The sequence below is a fragment of the Podarcis raffonei genome, chromosome 1 (genome assembly GCF_027172205.1).
Source record: "Podarcis raffonei isolate rPodRaf1 chromosome 1, rPodRaf1.pri, whole genome shotgun sequence".
Classification (NCBI taxonomy): Eukaryota; Metazoa; Chordata; class Lepidosauria; order Squamata; family Lacertidae; genus Podarcis; species Podarcis raffonei.
In genome coordinates this window covers 72,790,356-72,815,034 of record NC_070602.1, presented here as the reverse complement: position 1 = coordinate 72,815,034, position 24,679 = coordinate 72,790,356, and the positions used below count along the sequence as shown (strand labels likewise).

Sequence of the window (24,679 nt, the reverse complement as noted above, 5' to 3'; positions counted from 1 at the left end):
GAATAAATAGACTTAATTATTAATTTTTAGATGTACAATATAACAAATACTAACACTCTTAGAGCAGATTATATATTGTACATCTAAAAATTAATTATTAATTATGTCTATTTATAAATAATATGCAATAAATAAAAAGTATAAATAAATAAATGGGTCAGTACTAATAAATGGGCATTTCAAATGGTGTATTTCAACCTGCTTCAAGATATGTAAGAAATGGTATGAAAATGTGACCTGGTATGATGGCATATGTTTTAATGATTTATTTTGCATTTTGTTGTATATTTTGTTATTAGCTACTTTGGGGATTCCACAAGGATATATACTTAAATAATAAATAGATCTGTCACAGGAAGAAGGATGTGGGGATAAAATGCAATGAGAAGCCCCAAGCAATCATCTTGCATTCAAAGAAGCACCAAGTCTCTCATTCCATTAGTGTAAGAATTTACCCTTGTGCAACAGAGCTTTCTTCCCTCTTCCTCCCCTGTGCATCCCCTAAATCTGTTCTGGTGTTTCCCTCAATTCTCTGGAGTTTAGGGAAGGGTACAGGGAGAGGAGAGGGGAGGAGTTCCATTGTGCAAGCGTAATTCTTTGTGTTAACAGAACAAAGCCCCTGGATACTGCCCATAAAGAAATAAAATATTCATGTTGATATTGTTTGCTAAATTTGCAAGGGGCAACTACCAGTAGTTGGGAAGGCAAGCATCTGCCACTTATTACTACAGTGGTACCTAGGTTATGAACTTAATTCTTTCCGGAGGTCCGTTCTTAACCCAAAACCGTTCTTAATCTGAGGTACCACTTTAGCTAATGTGGCTTCCCACTGCTGCTGCGCCGCTGGCGCACAATTTCCATTCTCATCCTGGGGGAAAGTTCTCAACCTGAGGTACTACTTCTAGGTTAGCGGAGTTTGCAACCCGAAGTGTTTGTAACCCGAGGTACCACTGCAGTTGGCTTGGTAAAACATGTGACTTTTTAGCTGGGGACAAACTGTAGCTCAAATTAATGGGCCATGTAACCCTTTCTGCTTGGATAACTTTCTGGAAAAATGTTTCCCATCTATTACGTATGCAGAATGAACGAAATCAATGCACAGAAAGCAGGGGCATCAGTGTTCAAGATTTATTCTGTAAAGCTGCAGTAGGGAACTGAGAGGGAGGAAACACAGAAACTGTTCTGAAATTGTATTATTTTGCTGATCTTGGATTTTCTGATACTGCTTGTAAGCTGAAATGTACACGCGACATGGGTTATTGCCATTTTTTCCCCATTTCTTTTCTTTGTTAAAAAATAAAGAACCCAAAAAGGGAGTTGGGGGAGACATGAAATTTTGACTAATGTCCTTAGATGCACAAGCCACAGATGTCATTAATTATATTCTTTACTGCTATTACTCATTGTAATAAGCCCTGGTGGGAGAGAAAGCAAGGAACCCAACTGTAGATGGAGGCTGAGCCAATGACTAACAGAGCCAACTAATGCTAGTTTTGTCCCCATTTTCCTCCTGAGTTGCAAAGGGGAACACTAAAGCCTAGGAGGAAACAGAGAGCCAGGCCGACCCCCTGAACTGGTTGTAAGTAAAGAAGCAAGTGAACTTGGAGGAATCAAGATGGAGGTTGGTAGGGCAGGTCCACACTACTGTTACTACAGTCGTACCTTGGAAGTTGAACAGAATCCATTCTGGTTGTTGATTAGGAGCCGAAACATTCGACAACTAAGTTGTTCGAGATCCAAGGTACAACCATACTACTATGCCACCACTTACAACTAACAATTCAGGGGCAGAGGAGGCTACCCAAAGGCTCACAGTTGCAAAACTGCCTCATGCCCATTTTTAAACCCACCAACTAATATCTGAACTTGTGATCTTCTGCAGGGGTGATCTCCACCTTCTCATTGTGAACTGAGCTACATTCCTGCTAATTTACACTGGATTCTAAATCCAGCGGCAACCTAGGAAATCCAGTATTCTCACAACTTAATTATGCCGAATGACCCGCTTTTCTTTTTCAGGAACACAAAATCAATAGCATTTTTTACTTCATACGTGTATAAAACGTTACTCTTGCAACAGATGAGGCTTAGCTCTCCCCTCCAGAAACTTCCGTGTGATGCAATGTTTACTAAGCCTGGAGGCATCTTGTTCCTTCCAGTATTTGCATGCTCTGTTAGTTTCCAGTATACTTCGTTCTCAGTTGTAGGAAGTTCTAGTCACAGCATGGTTCCTTAAGCATTAATCACTCAAACTTAGCAACACTATACCCTAAGGACTGAAAATTCAACTTCTAATCCTGGTTACCCTTTCAAGTGATTCATGTACATGATCTCAGCAATCTACACAGTTACCCTGTAATGTAGGCCAGTTTTGTTACCCCCTTGTAACAAATGGCAGACTGAGGCTAAGTGGTGGTACCCTGCCTTAGGTGAGTTGAATAACCTATGGCTGAGGTGAAATTTGAACTCGGGACCTCACAGCTCATTCTCTCATCTTTTTCTCTCTTTCTTTACACCCGAGATACAAAAGCAGAAATTTGCGTATGCTTGTGGGTTCTAGTTTGAGCATCTGTTGTCCATCCATACATCTACACAAACACATTTCTGAAGAACTCGCCACAATTTCTAAGCAAACTTGCACTCGAAATCCTAAACTCAAAGGTCATTTGTGGCATCCAGTTCAGGAGCTCTTTCAATTCATCACAGGAAGCTATTTAGCATGTTTTAATAACAAAAAAACACAAAATTGGCTGTGGCACTATGAGTCACCTGCTTAGATACAAAGCCTGCCAGATTAAACCCATGTGCATTTTTCATAATGACCTCATAGCAAGCGATGGGTGTGGAAGGCACACTTGATCATCTGTGGATTATCAGTGAATGGAACAATGCAAACGTATTATGCACTGTAGTTGGATAGGAAGTCTCCAAAAGGGTATTCTGTACCCATCTGGATTTCATCATTACAGAATTGGGCAAAGAGTATTATCTGGCAAGCCCCCCCCCCCCCATTCATAATTTGAGGCCAGTGTTGCAGTAGCCATTTTGGCCTAGTATTAGTATTTTGCAAACTAAATTTATAGCACAAAGCTTTTAAGCTAACATCACATCTCTCTCTCTCTCTCTCTCTCTCTCTCTCTCTCTCTCTCCCTCCCTCTCCCTCTCCCTCTCTCTCTCTCTGTGTGTGTGTTGCCCAAAAGTGTGATACCTCCTCTACTTTCTCAGTGGTGGTGGTGAGTTTCTTACAACCCCTAAGGAAACTTACGGAGTTCAATCCTTATAGGATAGCAGTAAGGCATCACAGTAAAACAGAATAACCAAGACATAGATAATCCATGCAAATAGTTGTACAAGGGTTTTGCCTTTTTAAAAGGTAATTTTGGGGGGTGTACAAAAAAAAACCCTAGTGAAGCAAGCTATGAGAATGCCCTCTTTCCCTATCTCTGTTGCACATCCTAGTAGCCCTCACTGCATAAGAAACTAGCAGAGAGAACACATTCTTCCAGGTCTCTGCTCTGTAAGTTCAATCATTGAGAACCTTTTGGCTAGGGGTAGGCAACCTAGGGATGCAGGTGGCACTGTGGTCTAAACCACTGAGCCTAGGGCTTGCCGGTCAGAAGGTTGGTGGTTCGAATCCCCGCGACGGGGTGAGCTCCCGTTGCTCGGTCCCTGCTCCTGTCAACCTAACAGTTCGAAAGCACATCAAAGTGCAAGAGGATAAGTAGGTACCGCTCCAGCAGGAAGGTAAACGGCGTTTCCGTCTGCTGCTCTGGTTTCACCAGAAGCGGCTTAGTCATGCTGGCCACGTGACCCAGAAAAACTGTCTGCGGACAAACGTCGGCTCCCTCGGCCAGTAAAGCGAGATGAGCGCCGCAACCCCAAAGTCATTCGAGACTGGACTTAACTGTCAGGGGTCCTTTACCTTTACCTTTTTTTAGGCAACCTAAGGCCTGTGGGCCGGATGTGGCCCAATCACCTCTTCAATCCGGCCTGTGCACAGTCTGGGAATCAGCGTGCTTTTACATGAGTAGAATGTGTCCTTTTATTTAAAATACATCTCTGGGTTATTTGTGAGGTATAGGAATTCATTCATTTTTTTCCCCTTCAAAATATAGTCCGGCCCACCACATGGTCTGAGGGACGGTGGACCGGCCCACGGCTGAAAAAGGTTGCTGACCCCTGCTTTTGGCAGTCCAACCATTACGCTGGTAGCCACTACTGAACAAGTAGCAACTCCTAAGCTTTAAAAGCAGCTTTCTGTTTGATTGCAACAGGAACTTTAAGTGGGCTGCTTTATTCATTCAAGGGTTTTGGGGTTTTTTGGGGGGTTTGGTCCCTGCTCCTGCATCTATTTTGTTTCTATTTTATTGATCTGATAGTCTTATTTTTTTAACATCCCTCACATTGAGATCCTTGCATTATTATAGCAATAAATTATCTAATTTTATATTAAAATATATCTAATTCTATATATGAAGTTATATATGATAGATATAAAACATATAGGAACAAAACAGGGTCTCTAGCTCAGCGGTAGAATGCTTGCTTTGCATGCCAAACATCCTAGGTTTGATTCCTGGCAACTCCATAGCTTCCTTGGCAGAGCATCCACTTTGCATGCAGAAGGTCACAAGTTCGATCCCATGGCATCCATGGGTGGGCCTGAAACCCACTGCCAGTCAGTGTAGACAGTACTTAGATGGACCATACAAGGCAGTTCCTATGCTGCTGTGGGATTGTTTTAATGAGCCTTTTGTTCCAGAATCGACATAGAAGATGGTCTGTGGATAGCAGGGGGGGGGCACTCACACACAAAGAGCTGTATTTGCATGTAACACTAAACCACGGCTTAATGCTACATGGGTGGAATGCAACAAGCTCAAGCAAACAGTTGTGTTGAGAACTCCCCACTCCTTTCCCTCCTATGTGGCCTGGAGATAGTTTCGTTTTTTAAGAATGCTGTTGTTTCATAAGATTAAGTAACCTGGGTTACAACAAACTGTGGTTTCAAAGCAAGCCGGCGTCAGACAACAGGTTATGAAGCTGACCAGTTTAATTTCCCAGAATTTGTTGTAATCCAGGCTTCCTGATTTGTATTGCACAAAGTGACATCGTTATTTGAAGACTGAAGTCATCTCCCACCCATGTGAGAGGAAGAAAGGGAAGTGAAGAAAACCAGTACTTGATGGGCTCACTTTAGTTTGCCCACATAGTGCTAACCCATGGTTGAGTTTCTCTTTCTCTGCCCCCCCTTTCTCCTGCCCCCCCATATGGTGTCAAGGAGCCCCATCAAACATGGCATATGGTTCTTGCCTTCACCACTTACAGAGAAACCCAGAAATGGGAGTTAGAAACACACTTTGCAAAGATAAATCCATCATCTTATCTTACTGGCGATACTCAAAGAGAATTGCCTGCGTATGCAATTCACCAAAAGGAGAAGTACCTGAGGAGAAATATCATGTTTCCGTCATTCTTTAGTGCCATTTCAAGGCTCATAAGCAACATTTATGGAGATAGGGCCAATCAATGCTATTTCCTCAACCAACAAGTGAAATAATTGTTATACTGATGCATGATCTCCATAAAGTCTCATTGTGTTTCCAAAGAACTTTCCATCGAAGGATCTTTGTAGGTGATGGAACACCTGGATTTCTCCCTCTGATCTGTAGCCATGCAGTACCAGCACTGCAATGGCCTTTATGTCTAACCCTTGCCACTCCAGACAGTAAGATTTAAAGAGAATACTGTAACTCTATTCAATGCCTCTTAAAGAGCCAGTAGGCTAGGACCCGAGATAGAAACTGCTACTAGTGTGACCCAAGAGGATGATAGGCATCTAAAGATGGAGAGGAGGATTGTGGCCCTACTGGTTCTTCAGGACCTCCCAGCATCTTTTACTATCAGCCATCAGCTTTTACTTTGCTGCTGGGGATTTGAGAGTCCAAGGTGCTGGTACTGAAGTGGTTCACCTTGTACCACATAGGGCAGTTCCAGTAGGTGGTTGAGCATCCAAACCAGCACAGTGACTTTCTGAGACAGGCAGGTGTGCTTGCCTTCCATGTAGAAAGAGAGTGGGGGTTGTGTTTTATATTTTTAACATACGAGAGCATTCAAATCTGTAACCCTCACGTCTTCATTCTGAAGTCACACAGAACCAGTAGTGGTACACTGCATCTGTTTTCTGGATTTTTTAATCGGGTCATATTGGCATGATGCCAATGACAGAGATCACTACTTGCTTGCAATGGAAAAAGCTGTGGCCCTTGCTTTGAGCTACACTGTACTGAGGTGAGATTTTAGGACTGGGATCCTAAATATACTTTCCTAGAAGGAAGTTTCATTGAGATCAATAGGACTTATTTCTATGTAGCTTTGGTTTCACTGGGGCTACATTTTCCCAGCAGTAACTGCATAGCTTATGAGTGTCATAGTTGCCTTGGAAGAAAAGGGACTTTGACTATTTAAAACAATGTTTATTAGTTAAGGAATTTTTTCTTGCCACCAGTTAGCCAAGGGTCACAAAGAACTGAAAAAAATCCAGAACATGCTTCACACTGCTGATATATCCAAGATGATTAATGTTTATCAGCAAAGACTCAAAGGCTTCACTCTTTACGCTGTGCCAGCAAACCAATCCTCAAATGGGTGTAAAGAATGTGAATTAATTTGAGTGTTGAAAGTAAGCACCAACCAGTTAAACCACATACTGCAGCGCATTAGAAATGATAGGGAAATAGTACTGCTTAGGGTTCTCCCAGAAAGTATATTAATCTGCTAATATCTGGGGTGGTGGATCGTGTCAATATTTACACTCGTATTATGTACTGTCATCTATACAATATTAACCGTCATTTTGCACAGATGGATATTCAGTTTTTTTGTGGGGGTAGCTCTTATATAATATCCTCTCATACAAACTATTTATGGCTAACATTTTTGAGCGCCTCTTCGCAATGGTTTTCAATTGTTGTAAACTACTTTGTGAGTCAATTCTGGATGGAAAGCAGGGCATAAGTACACGATTCAATATATAAAGTGCTTTCTGAGCATTCAAAGCACCTCATATGCATTCTATCCACCACCTCTAATACTAGTAGGTTAATTTGCAGATTAACTTTTAGGCCTGGGGGCAAGAGGGGATACGTGCCCCGGGCAGCAGAACAGCATCCTGCATGGGACAGAGGCACACTGCAGCCACATCACAGTCCTTATGTTCTGGCCAGATTCCACATATTCAAAGAGGCGGGTGGACACTAGGAACGTAACCAGCAGGAATGTAAAGGTGAAGTCAGGCCCTGACAATGGATGAGGTGTGGTTGGCTATGGCCCATCTACAGTGGCCAAGAAAAGCCCTCTTCCTTATCCACTCCAAGGAGAGGAAAGTGTGAAGCTGCAGTGGCCAGCCCAGAGGCAGGACAATGACAACAGTCAATGGTGAAAAAGTTTCTCCCCTTTGTCCTCCATTGACACTCCTCCTCACATTCCTTTTCCTGGAGTGGGCAAAAAGGTGGGACATTCTATGGAAGCCTGAATGGGGCACAAAGGGGATAAAGACTTGCTCCTCTTTGTTCCCTTAACCCAGCACTGCTGCTCTCAGAGAGACAGGGGTCAGGGAGAGGCTGCAGGGCAGAACCTTTGCCCTCCAGAGCAAAATTTGTAGATCTGGCAATGACAGCTTTGCAAGGTAGTTCAGTATTATTGCTCCTGTACTGCAAATGTTGACTGAGGATTGAAGGAATAGGAGTGGCTTGAGTTCATGGCTAAAGTGAAATTTTGGATCACAGCCTTATGGGTTCAGACCTTACCTCGGGTTAAGAACTTAATTTGTTCTGGAGGTCCGTTCTTAACCTGAAAGTGTTCTTAACCTGAGGTACCACTTTAGCTAATGGGGCCTCCCGCTGCTGCCGCGCCACCACTGTGCGATTTCTGTTCTCATCCTGAAGCAAAGTTCTTAACCCGAGGTACTGTTTCTGGGTTAGCGGAGTCTGTAACCTGAAACATCTGTAACCAGAGGTCAGTTCATTAGTACTTCACAATTTCCTTGTTTAAAGCTAGACTGCAGGAGAGTAAATATAAGCAAAGAATTTTCTGGGTGGTACGGTTTTCTACTTGGTTGACTGATTTACAACAAGTATGGCATACATACTTAGCATACGTACATTTTTATCTGCCAGGCATTCTTATATGTGGTAGAATACACGCAAGCTTATGACCTGGAACATATGACTAAGGTAGCCTGTTTCTTAAATACGCAATAAACTGTGGTGATGCAGACACTTCTCCCTCACTCATAATACTAGAAGAGAGGGACTTCTAATGAAGCTGAACGGAGGGAGATTCGGGACAAATATATATTTATTCACAAGGTGCATAGTTAAGGTATGAAATTCACATCCACAAGATATGGAGATGACCAGAAACTTGGACAGCTTCAATAGAGGGTTAGGCAAATTAATGGAGGAAAAGGCTATCAGTGGCTACTGGTTATTGATAGCTATGTGCTATCTTCATGAGCAGAGCCATAAGGCCCCTGAATATCAGTGGCTGGGGACCACAAGTGGGGGGAAAGCTGTAGCTTTCATGTCTTGCTTGCAGGCTTTTCACCTGGTTGGCCACTGTGGGAAAAGAAAGCTGGACTAGAAAGGCTGATCTAGCTGGACTCATCTTAAGTCAGCAATGGGGAACAGGATCAAGCTTTCTACTCCACGTAGACGGATTACCTGACATCACCGTATCATCAGGTAACCCAACCTCAAAAGGAAAGAATTGGGAGCACATATTAACTACGTTCACCATTCCTTCCTTTCCTTCTTTGCAGCCCAGCTTGACCTCCCTGTGGGGCTTCCTGACAGTGTCAATTAGCTGACTACATCAAGCCCAACTTTAGGCAGGAATCACCTGCACTAGAGGAACTCCACAGTCAAGCTGATCCCTGAGGCTTGATGTGAGCACCAGCCAGCACTGACAGCAAGCTTAACAGTTTAAGATTAGAACTGTACTTTTGTATTCACATCGTTATCTGCTATACACCTGACATCACATATGACATCAGGTGTGGGGCAGGTGGGCGTGGTTTGCAGAAAAAGGCAATTTTCTCTTCCTGGCACGACATGTACATGCATATCTCTGGGTCTCCCTGCCTTGTACACATGCATATCTGTGGGTTTTTTTAATTGGAACTTTTAGGAAACACTAAAAGCAAGATTAGTAAGGAGGCTTAATTTTAACAATGAATTATTTCATTTAAGTTACAACAATAGCTGTTGGTAAATAAATTAAGTTTGTGTTTAAGAAGATAAACTTTCTGGAACAATTATTTGCAAAGTCATGGTTTTGGTACCTCAATCTGCTGCAAAACTCCATCCCTATGACTTCACCACATTTCAGACAGCCTCTTTAGTCTAGCCCTCCCTAGTCTTTTCTTTCCATGCATCTAAAGGTTGCAGGCATCCATTCTCAAATTTATGCCTGCTTGATGCCCATAGGTCTCAATCCAAACATCCCACCTGTCCCATAATGACTGTGCAATCCTTGTGCATGATCTAGCCATGATCATGATCTAGTGCATGATCTAGCCTAAGTACCATGCCCAATCCCCAATCTGATATGGCCTATCACACAGAGAATGAGCATATGCAAATCTCAACCCCATAAAAGGACAAAACCAAGCAACCTAGCTGAAGCCAGCTACATGAACAGTTAAGCAATGGCACATACTCTTGGCATCATCCTTCAACATATGCCAAGTAACTGCTGCCAGCTGAGCAATTGCTGCTTTTCATGTTTATGGAGAGACAGTTTGCGTTTGTGTGTGGAATTGTTCAGGTGAAAAATATGCCCTTCCTGGCTACATATAGGAGGGGTCAGCAAACTTTTTCTGCAGGGGGCCGGTCCACTGTCCCTCAGACCTTGTGGGGGATCGGACTATATTTTGGGAGGGGGGGATGAACGAATTCCTATGCCCCACAAATAACCCAGAGATGCATTTTAAATAAAAGCACACATTCTACTCATGTAAAAACACCAGGCAGGCCCCACAAATAACCCAGAGATGCATTTTAAATAAAAGCACACATTCTACTCATGTAAAAACACCAGGCAGGCCCCACAAATAACCCAGAGATGCATTTTAAATAAAAGGACACATTCTACTCAGGTAAAAACACGCTGATTCCTGGACTGTCTGTGGGCCAGATTGAGAAGACGATTGGGCCAGATTCCCCTGATATATAGGGTCAAAAATGAGGTTCTGATTAATTTCCATCAATTCATTCCCATAATGAATTCCTAAAAGATGTAAATGAAATCTGTTGCTATTTTAACAAAGTGTTTGCATACATTCACCATCACTGTGGCGAAACAAAGAGACTGTTTGGAAGATTGACTATACACAGCAGTTGTCTGGCAAAGAGCTTTGGTTATGGCAATTTGGAACCAGGTTCAAATTCCCACCACTTTGTTTATGCCAAGGGAGGACAGGAGCGCTTGAGCAAATTGCTATCTTTCAACCTTGACCGACTGACCAAGTCCCTGTGAAGCTAAAAGTGGTGATCTGAGCAAATGTGAGAAAAAGCAAGACAGGACGAAAAATTGTCTTGAGGTTTAATTTTCTATAAAGCGGCTAATTCACATCGCTAGCTAGAGCTAGGCGCAATAAACAGGACTTGCCATATGCAGAAGCCACATGCAGAAATGGAACAGAACAGAAAAAAGATCTCTGCTGGATCCAGCCAAAGCCTGTCAGGACTATTCATATTGTCACCTGAACTGAGGCATATTCTCGCTGCTTTCTTTTTACAGTACTGCATCTCTCTTTGTAGTCTTATTTTATATTATAGGTGCGGATTGCCACTTGAGCTGGTTTTAAAGCTAGCCAAACGAGTCTTCTGACACTTAGCAACCTCTGGTTTTTGTCTTTTGTTTTAAAGTTTTGCAGGAGCAGGCAGCTAATAGTGGTCTCTTACTTTTAAGTGAATAGAAGCCAATTAGCAGATCTCAACTGAGTAGCGGAAAAAGAATGTAGAGCAGAGATGAGTCTTAAGCTTGCCATATGCAAGAGGCTCTATTTTTGGAAAAAGGAAGCACTTGGTTGCTATATCGCGAAGCTAGCCAACTTTCATATTCTCCAGCAGCGAGCCTGTAATTAGTAGTAGTAATTAGTAACATCCATCCTCATTGTGTAATCAGAAAATTATATTATGTACCAACACACCCACACGCTTTCAAATCTCACGTTTCTCTAACAAAAGATAATTTACATGGCATGAAAATTCTCAACAGTAAGCTCCAGGTATGAAGGTTCACTGAGGGATGAGCTCTTAACTGTACACAGAATTTCCATCTCTCTCTCTCATTTAAAAAGTTGTGGCTAATCCTGAGAGATTAAATTTCAGCGTGACATTGTTGATATGCCTTCTCTCACTGCAGGTAATGCAGCTATTTGTCATTTTCCCCATTGCCTTGGAAGAACCGGGAGCAGCTGTCCCAAACGAATACTTTCAGGCCAAGAGAATAGCCCTATTCAGTTGTTCTCTGCACACGCAAACACAAGTTTCCATTGCATGAGAGGGAGAGTGACCCTGCCCCTCCCATGCATAACCCATCACCATTCCTTCGGTCTCTCGTGGTGCTGGGAGCCAGGGAACCTTCCCAGCTGAAGGAAGTGCCTTGTTCTATTTAAGACCCAGGAAGACCAGACTGTTAAATCATGCAGGGAGCTTGTTTGAGTTGAACCGCCTTTCTGCTGCAAAAGTTCAGCCCCCAATACATTGGGTAGGGAGGTGGGTTGCAGCAACAGGGTCATATGGGATGGGCAGGACCATTTGCATCGTAGAATCATCTCACCATTCACACAACATTAATTGCAGAAGGGAAGGGAATGACTGATATGGGATAGCAACTTCATTTATTCATTTAAAGTGCACGAGAGAGAGATGGAGATAGAGAATGAATTATTGTAGTGGTGTCTGTTGATTACATATCTGCCGTCCACTAAAAATAAACACTGCATTGACTTTATTTTGTATTTGATTTAGAGTTTGTCTGCTTCATTGATATCACCTTGATTTATTCTCAGATTGCTAGCCCTTAAATCCACCCCCTTTCCACCCCCTTTGTAAAACTACATGTGATATAGCTGAGCACTGGCTATACATTATATTTCGCTGATACTTCCATACTCCAAGCTTGATTTATGTATGCATTCTCTGATCATTACTTGCAATTCTACACTTTTACGACTCATGCACCTTTGTCTACCAGAGATTTGGAAACAGATATTTAGAGGGTACTTTCCTAGGCTGAATACTTACGCATGTTGGGAAATGTCTAAGTTCTGAATTGGTCTGGCTTCAGAGAACAAATTTGGCTGCAACTGACTCTATGATTTATTAACTCTGCAATGAACAAAAGAGAGGATGCTCATCACAGATTCAGTGTAGCAGCAACCAGAGGAGCAGAAGCATTTGCAAGCAAACGAATCCTCTGCCAGAGCTTTATAGGATGATCACAGACACTATGCTGCATTGAAAGGATAGGACTATTCTCTGGACATGTGTGAGATTTTACATCCACGCGAGAGGTCGCTCGGATGGATTCCTCTACAAGTGGAAGCACTGCTCCAATGAAGATTATTGCATCCCTATCTGTCTTTGCTTTTGTGGGGGTGGGGGCTCAGCAAGATACCCTCCAGTAGACCCCACTACTGCACTCCAGTTTTTCCTCCCAGAGAGGACAAATGATGGTGGCTACTCACTTGCACTGATGTTAGCAGTTGTGCCACTGGTGTTTCACCAGCCCCTCGGCCTGCATAACTCTGGTGTAATATTGCATCCTTGACCACTATGCTACAGCAGCACTTAGACTCACGTGATGACTTAACAAAGGTAAGCCAATAAATGCCATAGGTAAACAGAAATCACAAGGGCTGATCAAATTGGTTGCTTGGATACTAACAAGCCCATGGTGGCATTTAGGAATTTGAAGTATTTCTCAGCCCTACACTGAACTGATGCCTAAAAAATTGATGTTGATGCCTCGGAATCTTGAGTATTTTCCCTGCCCTGCTGACCTCCTTTAAAACAAAAGTTTCCAAGCCCATATTCTAAAGCACCCTTTTCATGCGAAATGGAAAAGGGGGGGGGCTGGGGGCAGAGAGGGAGAGAGATAGAAATTAACTAGATGTATAAAGTGTAAAAAATGTAAACGCATAAACTAAAGACAGATGCTCAGTCAGGGGGCTGGGGGCAAAGAGAGAAGAAGCAGCAAACTGGACTCACAATAACAAAATATTTGCTTTGAACAGAGATGCTTTGTAATGAAATAATTCACACTGAAGCTTTTTAGCAAACTGCCTTGGGGCAAATAAAGGGAGAAGCGAATGGAAAGATGCTGCAGGAATAGAGAGAATTGCCCTCTAAGAGTCCTCCCTCTTTTGCACTTGCCACTCCCCTTCCCTCTCCATTATTCAGTGTAAAGTAGACACAAGAACTCCAGATATGCTTCTCCCAGCATTAGGGAAGTAAGAGAGATTAAATGCTGACTGTGATAAGAGCATTTGTAACTAATTAACTAGCAGCAACACAACTTAAGCTTATTATAGCGGAACTGTGACCATCTTCCTCAAACTTTGGTCACAGAAACAGCTTCTGGGAAAGGAATGCAAGTTCACCAAGGAACGAAGAGCTTATGTGCATTATCATTAAGCAGACGTCAGAAAGAATAAGTGGTGGGAAGGAGCTTTGGGACATATCAGTAGTTTGAAGAGGTGGGAACCAGTCCATAAAAGTATATGCCAGAAGAAATCTGTGACTCTTTAAACATGCTGCAAGGGTGAATAATCTGCAAGTAAAGCCACTGTAGTCAATGGAGGCACAGGGCTTCAACTAAAATGTCAGGGCAATCAATCCCATGCTCTGAGTCACAGGGCCACTCCCACATTCGTCTTGCTGTTGACAACAAAAATGCCCTAATCTGAAAAGTAAACCTTGGTAAGTGGCACTAAACCACTTGCGACCACCAGGGACAGCCCCAAAGGCTGTAGAAGCAGAGAGAACATAGGAAACTCAATCTGACCATTGGTTCATCTAGCGCAGTATTGTATCCATTCACTAGGGGCAGCTGTCCAGGGTTTTCACTTTCCCAAACCTACCTGGAGATGTCAGGGATTGAACGGGGACCTCTGATGCTCAGCTGCTGAGGCTCGGCAGGCTGGCAGGTTACATGTCGAGAAACATTTATCCATTATTTTAAAGCTGTGTTAATTCAGATTCTCAAATTTAGCCATCTTATTCCTAAAAATTACATTTTGTCCCCCGTCTCCCCCCCATATGGGTCTTAAAGCATTTTACAGAGAATAAAAATATACAACATAAAAAAGTAAAACATCAGAACAGCATGCATGGTGCAAAGGCCTCCTGAAATAAAAAGAGTTTTAACCAGACAGCTGAAACTTAGCAGTGATGCTGTGTACCTGTTTTCTAATGGGACGGAGGTCATAGTGTAGGGCCCACTACACTGAAGAAGAAGAAGAAGAAGAGTTTGGATTTGATATCCCGCCTTTCACTCCCCTTCAGGAGTCTCAAAGCGGCTAACAATCTCCTTTCCCTTCCTCCCCCACAACAAACACTCTGTGAGGTGAGTGGGGCTGAGAGACTTCAAAGAAGTGTGACTGGCCCAAGGTCACCCAGCAGCTGCATGTGGAGGAGCGGAGACGCGAACCCTGAAGGCACAACTGCTTGTTGACTGGAGCCATCCTTCTGGTCCGTAGGGGACCATTAATAGTGCTCACCCATTTGATCTCAGTATTCAGCTGGGGGAAGGCAGTCCTTAAGATATCCTGGTCCTTAGCTGTTCAGGTCTTTGTACACTAGTGCAAAAACTATGACTCTGGCCCTGCAGCAGATGGGAAACCAGTGCAGGTCTTTTAACACCAGTGTTATTGTTGGCCATACTGTTCCCATCACCACGCTAGCTACAACATTCTGCACTAGCTGAAATGTTGGACATCTCCACAGCCTAGCATTGCAGTAATCCAATCCTGAAATTACGAATGTACAGACTGCCATAGTAAAGTTACCCTTATCCAGGAACGGCTGTAGCCAATGCTGATACAAGGCACTCCTAGCCATCAAGGCCACCTGGACCCCAAGTGGCAAAGATGCTCATTATGGTGTTCTGGTTCTGGGAGAGCAATTCAGATGGGTTCCCCGCTCCTCTCCTCTCCTGTAATTATCTAAGAGTTGTTCAGTGAGCGTCTGAAGCAGGCAGCCTCCTGTACTTGTGAAGGCTCCCCAAGAATTTTGTCCTCATCTCCATTATCCGTCCTCATGTGTTCACTTTACTTAGAATCACACCATCGAAAGAGGACTACTAAAGTTTTCACTTTTGTGGCTTGACATATTTGAAAGATTATTATATATAGGCGACATACCTGAGCTGGGGAACTGGAGGCCCTGGGGTGTTTTTCTGGTAGGGGGGCAAATATGGCCCTCCAGACCTCTCTTACCTGGCCCTTGGAATTCTTCCCTCCCCGTCTCTCCAGTCCACATCCCTTACTAGTCCTGCCAGTGTTTTTGCTGGCTGGAATGTATACTTGAACTCTGATAATGCCTCTTGCTTGTTTAGGTGGAGGATAGAAAGGGGCACAAGTGTGTGGAAACTAGCTGCATGAAGTCAAAATTTACATGTGCTGGTCTGTAGATTTTTGCCTTTGGACCCACCCATTACTGGCATGTGGTCCTTTGAAGGTTACTCAAGAGGAAATGTCAACTGGTTCCTGAAGACGCCCAAAACCACATAAATTACTGGGGAAATGTTAATATGCAAGAAGCGAGCCCTTTCAACATTATACCTATATGCATTAAAGTGCATTCACCCATGATCTTAGAAAGTGACATTAGAGGAGGCCCCAATACACTATTGACATCAGCCTGCAGTTCAATGGTCTAACTGCAGTTATTTTCTTCAAATACCTCCTACAACTTTAATTACCTTATCCCAAATTAGGCAATAAAGTTGTTCAGGTCTCATAACTCTAGGGAACATCTGAGAACTTCATTTAGGGACTGCCACAACTATACCATTAAGCAGCAGATCAGAAGCCTTTTTGTTTCAGACATGGGGTGACCCTGTCCAATCTTTGCAGTAATTTTCTCCTACAAAACCATTCCTAATGTATTTTGGATTCTTCCATCTTTGGGGTGTCTGTTCTCCCATATCTTAACCAGGACCACCACATGTGTGCATACACTACACATCTGTTCTCTGAAAGTTGATTCCTTTCTCATATTAAGACTCCCAGAAATACCAACATTCAGACCAAGTTAGATTAGATGATATTGCTTTTCACCCAAACTTTTAATGCAATCAGTAAACTCTGACCCAACCATCTCTTTTGCTTCAAAAGGTGTATCATCTACCAATAGCAATGATGACGGGAAAGTTGTGTACAAGGGAAAGAGAGAGAGAGAGGGAGGGAGCAAGAAATAAAATGGACTTCTCTTTCCACTGCTGTAAGGAAAGTGATTGTTTTCTTTTTGGCTTGCAGCATGTTCAGAGTTCTTTGGGGAAAATGGACGATGACAACAGCAGTGGCAATAGACTAGGCTAGCCAATACAATTAAGCTACATAACCAATATATGTTACAGCAAAGAATGCAATTGCCTATTAAAATCATCGCTACGCACTGCACTTTGATCTTCTTTATGATAGCGCTCCTTATCTGCATTCCATCACATCCACAGTAGGGCAGAACTACATGTCACAATGGCTGTAGGAAACCCTGGGGTCATACCTGCGTCTTCGTCAGCAAATGCCTCAAGTACAGTAGCAACACAGGTGTTCATACACATCTTGCAACCTGTCAGTACTCTCATCTAGCGGCCCTTGGCCCAATTGGGTTTTCCGCCGCTTAGATGGATTTATAGAACATGTACTGTAGTTTTGAAACCATTAATAGGTGCATTTGCAAGATTAGTTAATGGGCAATAGGCAATAATCTCTTTCCAGATCAATTATCCTGACCAAACAACTTTCCATTTCTGTAGCCATAGCAACTAGCATGAATTAAGATCACCATTCCATGCTATCACCCAATATTACACAATTATACTCTGTGTTGGCATCCAGAATAGCTACCACCTCCTCATTTCCTAATTATAGATTAACATAATGGTTTCTTCCAAAAACTTAGATTTAAAGGATATGAAGGGGGTGGGGAAAGTTTTTTACTTTTATCATTCTTTAACCATGCTAATTTGAGAGCACAGCAAGACGATTTAAAGGGAAATGAGTGCAAGTTATGTGATTTTGAGCAGGTGCTCCAACATGCATTATTAAGGTTGGCTACTGTTTTAAATGCTGGGTCTAAATACAAGCAGTTGAGGTGTATCAAATGTTAGATTATCTGGATTAGTGATTTTACAGGCATGATCAGAGATCACTTCAAAACACACAACATGTGTGTTCAAAGTCCTACTAAGTTCAATGCTGCTTCCTCCTTAGTAAGCATACATAGGATTGCTATGCTATGTAATCACTAGTCAACAGTTCCCTATATCTGTAGTTCAAATAGAAAAACTGCATCGGCTAGACAGAATGTACATCAAAAGCTTTCTTTCATGATTCTCTCGCAAATATATCCACACGCACACAGGCACATTCAGAGTCATGTGTGGACACTTCCTCAGCAGCCAGTTTGTAACAGCGCATAGTTGGCTAAACCCATTGACTTCTAATGAGTCTAGTGATGCACAGTGGCTTGCAGGAATTCAGGGTGCAAAACAAACACACGCCAGAAGTGACTAGGAACCAGAGAGGGTCATGCCCTGTTGCCGTTTGTTTTAAAAGGACCAGAGCAGTTTCTTCTAGACTTCGGCCCCAATCCTATATGTCTCTCCTCAGACGTCCCGTTATCCTGAACGGGGGTGGGGGACAGTCCCCTAAAACAAAACCAAGCATTTATAGCAGCGATGGGGAAGCTGGTGGCCCCTCCGGCTGTTGCTGGACTCCAAGTCCCATCAGCCCAGAGCAGCATAACCCACGATCGGGGATGCTGGGAGTTGGAGTCCAGCAGCGTCTGGAGAGCTACAGGCTCCCCTACCCACGATGTATAAGGCTGCCCTAGCTTAAGCCAAGGAGGGACTTGTAAGGGAAGGGGGGAGAGAGAGAGACAGGTAGGAAGACGAAAGATGGATGGGTTTACTCAGGGGAAGCAGGTTCGCCGACCGAGACATGTAGATCCCCGGCATGTAGGTGGACGCGAGGGAAAGCCTGGGTTGGGTGGGGTGGGGGTGGCAGTCCTCCAAACCGTCCGCGCCTTACCTCGCCCAGGCACAGCAAGAGAGGCAACGCGAGCAGCGCCAGCCCCCTCATGGTCGCGGCGGCGGCGGGGGGAGAAAGGCGGCAGTTCAGGAATTCGCCCTCGCCGCGGCGGCTCATGTTCGCTCAGGCTCCCTCGGCGCAGTCATGGCAGGGAGACTCCCGCCCGCCCGCCCGCCAAAACAGAAAGGAGAAGGAGAAAGGCGGGGGACGGAGAGAGGGAGGAGGAGCGCCGTCCAGGTTCCTCGCGCAGCCGTCTCGGCCCCGCGCCTTGCCCCGGGCGGCGGCGGTGTCCCGGTGCCTCTTTCCTCTGTGGCGGCGGCAGCGCGGGCTCCGGGGGAAAAGTGCGCGGCCGTAGCGGCGGCGGCGACGGGGTGGAGCGAGATGCACAGGCAGGACAGGCGGCGGCGGCGGCGGCCCGGGGAGTGCAGCGCGTCAGCCACCTCCCCTTTCTGGCCATTCATCGCTTCCTCCACGCTGCCAGGGGGCAGGAATCGGCCGGCGACGTTGGCAGCAGTTGAAAAGGTCGTTTTTGCTTTTTTTTTTTTTTACTGCCTGCCGCCGGGAGCCCAGTAGGAAGTTGTTCGAGCTGACATTCTCCGCCCGCCCCCGTCCGGGCTGGGTGAGGCGGGCAAGCGGCGCGTCTCTCCCACCCCCCACCCCCTTTTCTGGAGCGCGCGGCCAATTTGGGAGGGAAGGGACGCTCTTCCGGGGTGGGGGATCCGCTCCTGGTTGCACCGCCGTTGCATTGGGGGAGCCTGAACGAGGAAGCGGATCCTGTGCGGGGCTGCACCGAGGAAAGGCGCGCTGCGTCGAAGGTTCCTGTTGAACTCGATGGGGCTGGCGCTTAGTTCGCGGGGCCAGAGGGCAAGCCTCTCTGGTCTACTCAGAAGCAAGTCTCAGCGATGCTGAGGGAATCTCACGCCCAAGATAAGTGTGCCGGCTGTTGCAGCCTCAGGCGCAGCAATCCAACTGTAGCACATAACTGCACTTGATGGCGCGCTTAGCTTAACGTGGGAACAAGACCCAAATCAGGGACGGGGAAGCTGTGACATTCCGGGTGTTGCTGGGCTACAGATCCCATCACCGCTGGCTGATGGGAGCTGGAGCCCAACAATATGTGGACGGCTACATCCTCCCCACAACCTATATGTGGAATAGAGCTACGAAAGAGGGGGAGAGAGAGAGACTAGGCTATCAGAGATCGCAAAGCTCTTGAAACTATTTTTAGCTGAGCTGATAACTGGTGGTATCAGGAAATCCTTAAACGTGCTCATAAACCATGCAAGCAGCTTTAAATTTCACTTCTGCTTTTTTGTGAAATAAAGGGAAGCAGGACAAATTAAAAGGGAACTCTGCAGTGGTGGGACATTTAAATGTCTTGCTTTAGCCTTGTTGCAAAGAGGAATTTAAAATACAGCATAGGTTTTTCCTGGCCTTTTCCTTTTTTACCACCCTGGCATCTTTCATGTTTAATAAAAGTGTTCTTGGTGAAATGTGAGCAGCTTTGCAGCCTAATTAATTTGTTTAAGATGAATGGACTATTTGCATTCAGCCCATACGCTGAGCACAGAATACAGATGAAGCAAGCAGGCTATTTTTAATTTATTTCTGCTTGGTTTCCAGTTTCCACTGCCAGGCCCAAATCACCCATGCATTCTCAAGCACTTTAATAACAAGGAAAGTATTCCCTTTTGTTAGCACACATGTCCATTGTTCACCAGCTTTGAATGTCATCGCACATACTTCTAGCAGTATAGAAGACACTCCCCATCCTGTCTATCCAGGATGCTGGCCCTCATTGTTCAGCACCTAGACTCAGATGCATTTCTAGATATCCTTCTGGCCTGCCCATTATCATTCTGCACTTACACTACCTGCTGCTCCTGTCTCCAGTGAAACTGAGGGCTATGGGGCAGTCTTGACAGTTTCATCAATGCCATATTAGTTTTTACATTCAAGTATTGCTATGTACAGAAGTGATGCTATGCAAAAATGCACTTCTGAAGGAAAAAGCAAACAATCCCCCCCCCATAGCAGCAGGGAAAGTGGCCATTCTCAAATGTGTATTGGGGGAGGAATGAAGGGCAAGGACTTCTATAGAAAAGGAGCTGCCCATATTCTGCTAGGACAAAGTAGTACTCTGACCATACCCAAGGTCAACACAGCTGACTCTAAAGCTGCGAAGGTGATTCTACTTTTGTCCTGTCCATGATGGTCAATGCCCCTACAGATGGAGTAGCATTCCCTCAATTTATGCAGAGCCATATTCTATATTGATCAGACTAACCCCATAGACAACATATGGTAGCTTAATTTCCTTTAAGCATTCCTTCTGTGACCTGTTGGTTATAATAGTGTATTGCCCTGGCATGCACTTTCCCAGCGTAAGGGAATAGTAGCTCACTTAGTCTGGCCACTCAACCCTGTATGCTCTGATTTTCATCATCTCCAGTCCAGATGAGCTTCATGCCAGCTCTCCATGGGGGTGCAAGATATGCTCAGTGACCTGTGTGTGTTGTTTATTTTGTTGACATTTTCTTCGATCTACCCATAGCGTTCACCCTAGCAGGTAGGTTTTCAGCAAATAAGGGGACAGTAGGCTGCTTTGGTTGGTTGCTGGGCTCTGTATCTTAGAAGGAAGTGTGTGGGAGGTTAAAAGGGAGCTCCTGGCTCCTCTCGAGGTATCTAAGACATAGCCTCCCTTACTCAGAGGATGGAACCTCCCCCCATGTAGCTGCTGACCTTCGCTTGACAAGGATATGCCCATACCTGTTCCCACTTCCCCCAAAATATGTCCTGGCACTTCAAACAGCATGAAAGAGCTGCCTTATTTGATTCTACAAGTGCTTTTAATTTGTGGTTCAGGTGACCAGCCATTTAAAACAAGATTTACATGCTAACAGCTTCTGTAACAATTCTAGTGCCTCCTTATCTGCATTGTAAATGGACTTTACCCACACAGGTCTAAGTACACATAATCATAAATGAGTGTACTGTAAACAATGTAATTTACATGGATTCATAAAAGTGTTTCCTGTGGCTGCCTGATTTTCAGGAGGAGGCTTTAACCATGTTTTATCGATGTTGCATTTGTAATAAAACTATGCCAAGTTGATTGAAAGGTAGTGTTTTTCTTGTTTGTTTGACTCTAGGACATGGGTTGTCAGTTTGTCCATTGAAATTAAGTTCCAGAGTTGTAAGATCCAGCTCTCAAACATGTCTCTATTTAGAGTCTTCCAATATCTTGCAATAGTCAGCCATGCAGCAGTCATTGGGTAAGTAAGGATATCCCTGTGGGAAAGATTTTGCCAAAGAGGGTAGCTTGTTTTGTAGTAAGTCCTTCTTCATGAAAAACCATTTTTCCAAAACCAAAAAGCTTTGGGTCATTACCACCACATGTGGATAAATGAGCCAGTGACATTACAATTTCTTCAACACGTAGCTGATTGGCAAAGTGTATTTGCTTCTTAACACCTGCATGACAAGCAGAAAATTAACAGGTGTATTCCTGTGTACACAAACTCATGTTTTCAACATGTGTCTTTTTCCAGTATTGAGCTCAGACTTGCAGCAAACTATACTTAAACCAAAGGGGATTATTAAGTAGACAAGAGACCAAGGCCTAGTATCAAATAATTTGCAAGTTATTGTTAAAAAATAGAGATGGAGTGATTAAGGTGCAGGTTGCTACAATAAAACCAAGAGGTTTGACTGTTCAGGTAGCATTTGAGAGGACTTGCAAGTTTGGGGTTAAAACCAGGAGGCAGTAAAAGAGGGATCCTAATATCAATTATGAGGCGTTAGGGTGGTGCACATCAAATGGATGTGTGCGGAGCTAAGTTATGTTAGAGAAGGTGGAATGGAAATAGTGCTGGGGCAGAGTGGCTGATTTGTTTGGGGAATGATAGAGATGGGAAGACAGAAGCAGAGAAGAGAGAGAAATTAGGAGGGCAGATATTACCTCACTTGGAGCGAAGGAGGAATGAAGTGGCTTCTTCGTGGCAGAGATGTTTCTGAATTGTCTTAGGCTGTTTGCCTGCTGCTGGTGGAGAGCAGACGCTAAAAAAGTTCCAGTCAGTTGCACGTATGGCGGGAGAGAACCCTGAAATCCTTTCCAAACTCTGTGTCGCAACATGTTAGTGTGTCGGCTGCAGTGTGTAGGTGTGTCACACAAACACTCCCCACACTCCTCTTGGGACTGGAAAGGGGTTAGTTTAACCTCCAGTTTGCTAGTAAAACTGAATTACTGTGTCGCAAAGTCATGCATGTCCAAAAAGTGTGTCACCAACATGAAAAGTTTGGAAAGCTCTGCTGTAGACAGTACTGTGGTACCTCTGGTTAAGTACATAATTTGTTCCGGAGGTCCATTCTTAACCTGAAACTGTTCTTAACCTGAAGCACCACTTTAGCTAATGGGCACTTCTGCTGCTGCCACGTCTCAGTCGCGCGATTTCTGTTCTCATCCTGAAGCCAAGTTCTTAACCCGAGGTACTATTTCTGGGTTAGCGGAGTCTGTAACCTGAAGCGTATGAAACCCGAGGTATCACTGTACTGAGCTAAACAGACAGATGGCTTGACCCGCCATGAGGCTGCTTGTTCCTATGAGGATTGGGGCCCTGCGATCTATTGACTGCTTATGGGCATGTATTAATTTAGCACAATCTACCTCAAAGGGTTGTTTCAAAGATGGGAATGGGGGAGGGGTGCCTAAGTCTTGGACTCCTAGGAGAAAAAGCAAGATAGAAATGCAATTTAATATTTTTGCACCATATAGAGAAAAACATGCAGAGAGCCAGGAAAACACCCCCCCACCCACCTACCCAGTGGCTTTAACTGACATTACACAGCCCTGATATTTTACATACACACCCCAAAAAAGTTTGCTAAGCCTGACAAAAGAAATCCCCTGAGCATACACTGTTTCACAACTCATAAAACAGCAAAGAGAGGAAGCGAAAGGAAAATTTGGTAAAGTAGCACCCACCTGTCCTTAGAACTCTCTGTTCGTCTAGTGATTCAATAATGCTGCAAAGGAAACAAAATGCAAATGGAGGCAGCGAGGCAGACCTCATCAATTACCTATTGTATTGAAAAGTTGCTCTTTACTGAGCTATAGTTCTTTTCAGGGTTGTCCGCCGACCAACGAGAACAAGCCTCTTCTGCTCTTGTGCCTTTAACTGACATTTAATATGCAAAAATCAGTAGACAAAGTTTTATACGACTTGGAGATAAACTGTCAATACCCCTTAGTCTGTGCAGATCAAGCTCCTGTTTAATGCATAGCTACAAGACCCAGCTGAACAGTTGGCAAACCTAGGGAGTGAGTCCAAATTAACTTAAATAATGTAAAATGCAGAATCATTAGATTAGCAGAAATACTTTTTTTACACTTGGGAAGGGGAGATGGCCATCATATCAAGGTAAAATCTGGGGAGTAGCATGTAATGGGGTGGGGTGGGTGGTTGAAGGATTATTGAAAAGTATTCCAGTGGCAAGATTCTCTAAGACTGGAATAAGGAACTTGTGGCACTCCAAATGTCCCACCATCCATGACCATTGGTCATGCTGGCCAGGGTTGATGAGAATTAGATTCGAAGAGTGTCCAAAGAGCACCACAGTATGAAATTATGTTACCCCAAAATCTGAGGAGAGGTATACAAAAATGAAAAGCACCAAACTATTTACGCACCCTTTGCTTTGAGCGAAACCCACTCGTTCTACACCACAAGACTTTTTAGAGAAGCTCAATATTGGGGGGAAATAGAAATTTTCCAACCCTGCGCAAGTGCTGCTGCTTTGTTCTGATCTTTGCATATTTTGTATGAGGGGAAAGAAATTCAGGAAGTTAAATAAATGCATTATCGGAGGCGTCAGCACTATTTGTAAACACCCATGATGGGGTGCAAGGGGGGCTGTTGAGGGAGGGGGCAATTCATCTAAACTCTGGACGGAGGCAGCTTCTGGTTTGGGGAGAATCCCTCTACTCCCAGAAGCCCCTCCTGTGCCATGCACCACCTCACAAAGTTCAGGAAGCGACTCCCCCCCCCAACAACTCTCCAGCAAGGCTTTGTAAGAGTGCAAAGAGTTGCAGAAGAGGGAAGAGAAATTTCTTCCTTCCATTGAAAGTAAAAGCAGCTGTCTTGGCCACAAAAAAACCAAATCAATACTAGATATCTTTGTTAGGTCACCCAAAATGTCACAAAATCATGTTCAATTGTTTGAGTTCCCCAGAACTTGGTGGTAAATGAAAGGAGGGTTTGCCTTTTGCCAGACTGAAGCCAAAGCATTGAGTTCATTGTGCATTATTTTGTTAGTGTGTTGCTTGAAGAGTGGTATCCTGGCCTCAAAGGTTAT

General features: G+C 44.2%; 1 protein-coding gene across 6 annotated transcripts in view; it reads right to left on the bottom strand.

The window, feature by feature from the left end:
- PTPRJ (protein tyrosine phosphatase receptor type J) overlaps window positions 1–18,518 on the bottom strand; it is a 75,460-nt gene extending 56,942 nt beyond the window's left edge. For 5 of the 6 annotated variants that reach the window (XM_053393299.1, XM_053393290.1, XM_053393318.1 and 2 more), the window contains exon 1: window positions 18,326–18,517. In XM_053393299.1, coding sequence (XP_053249274.1) covers window positions 18,326–18,442 — 117 coding nt within the window. In that variant the 5' untranslated portion in view covers window positions 18,443–18,517. Of the gene's footprint in view, window positions 1–18,325 lie in introns of all 6 variants that reach the window. The other variant, XM_053393322.1, reaches the window with a different exon arrangement.
- Between the last annotated feature and the right edge of the window lie 6,161 nt (window positions 18,519–24,679).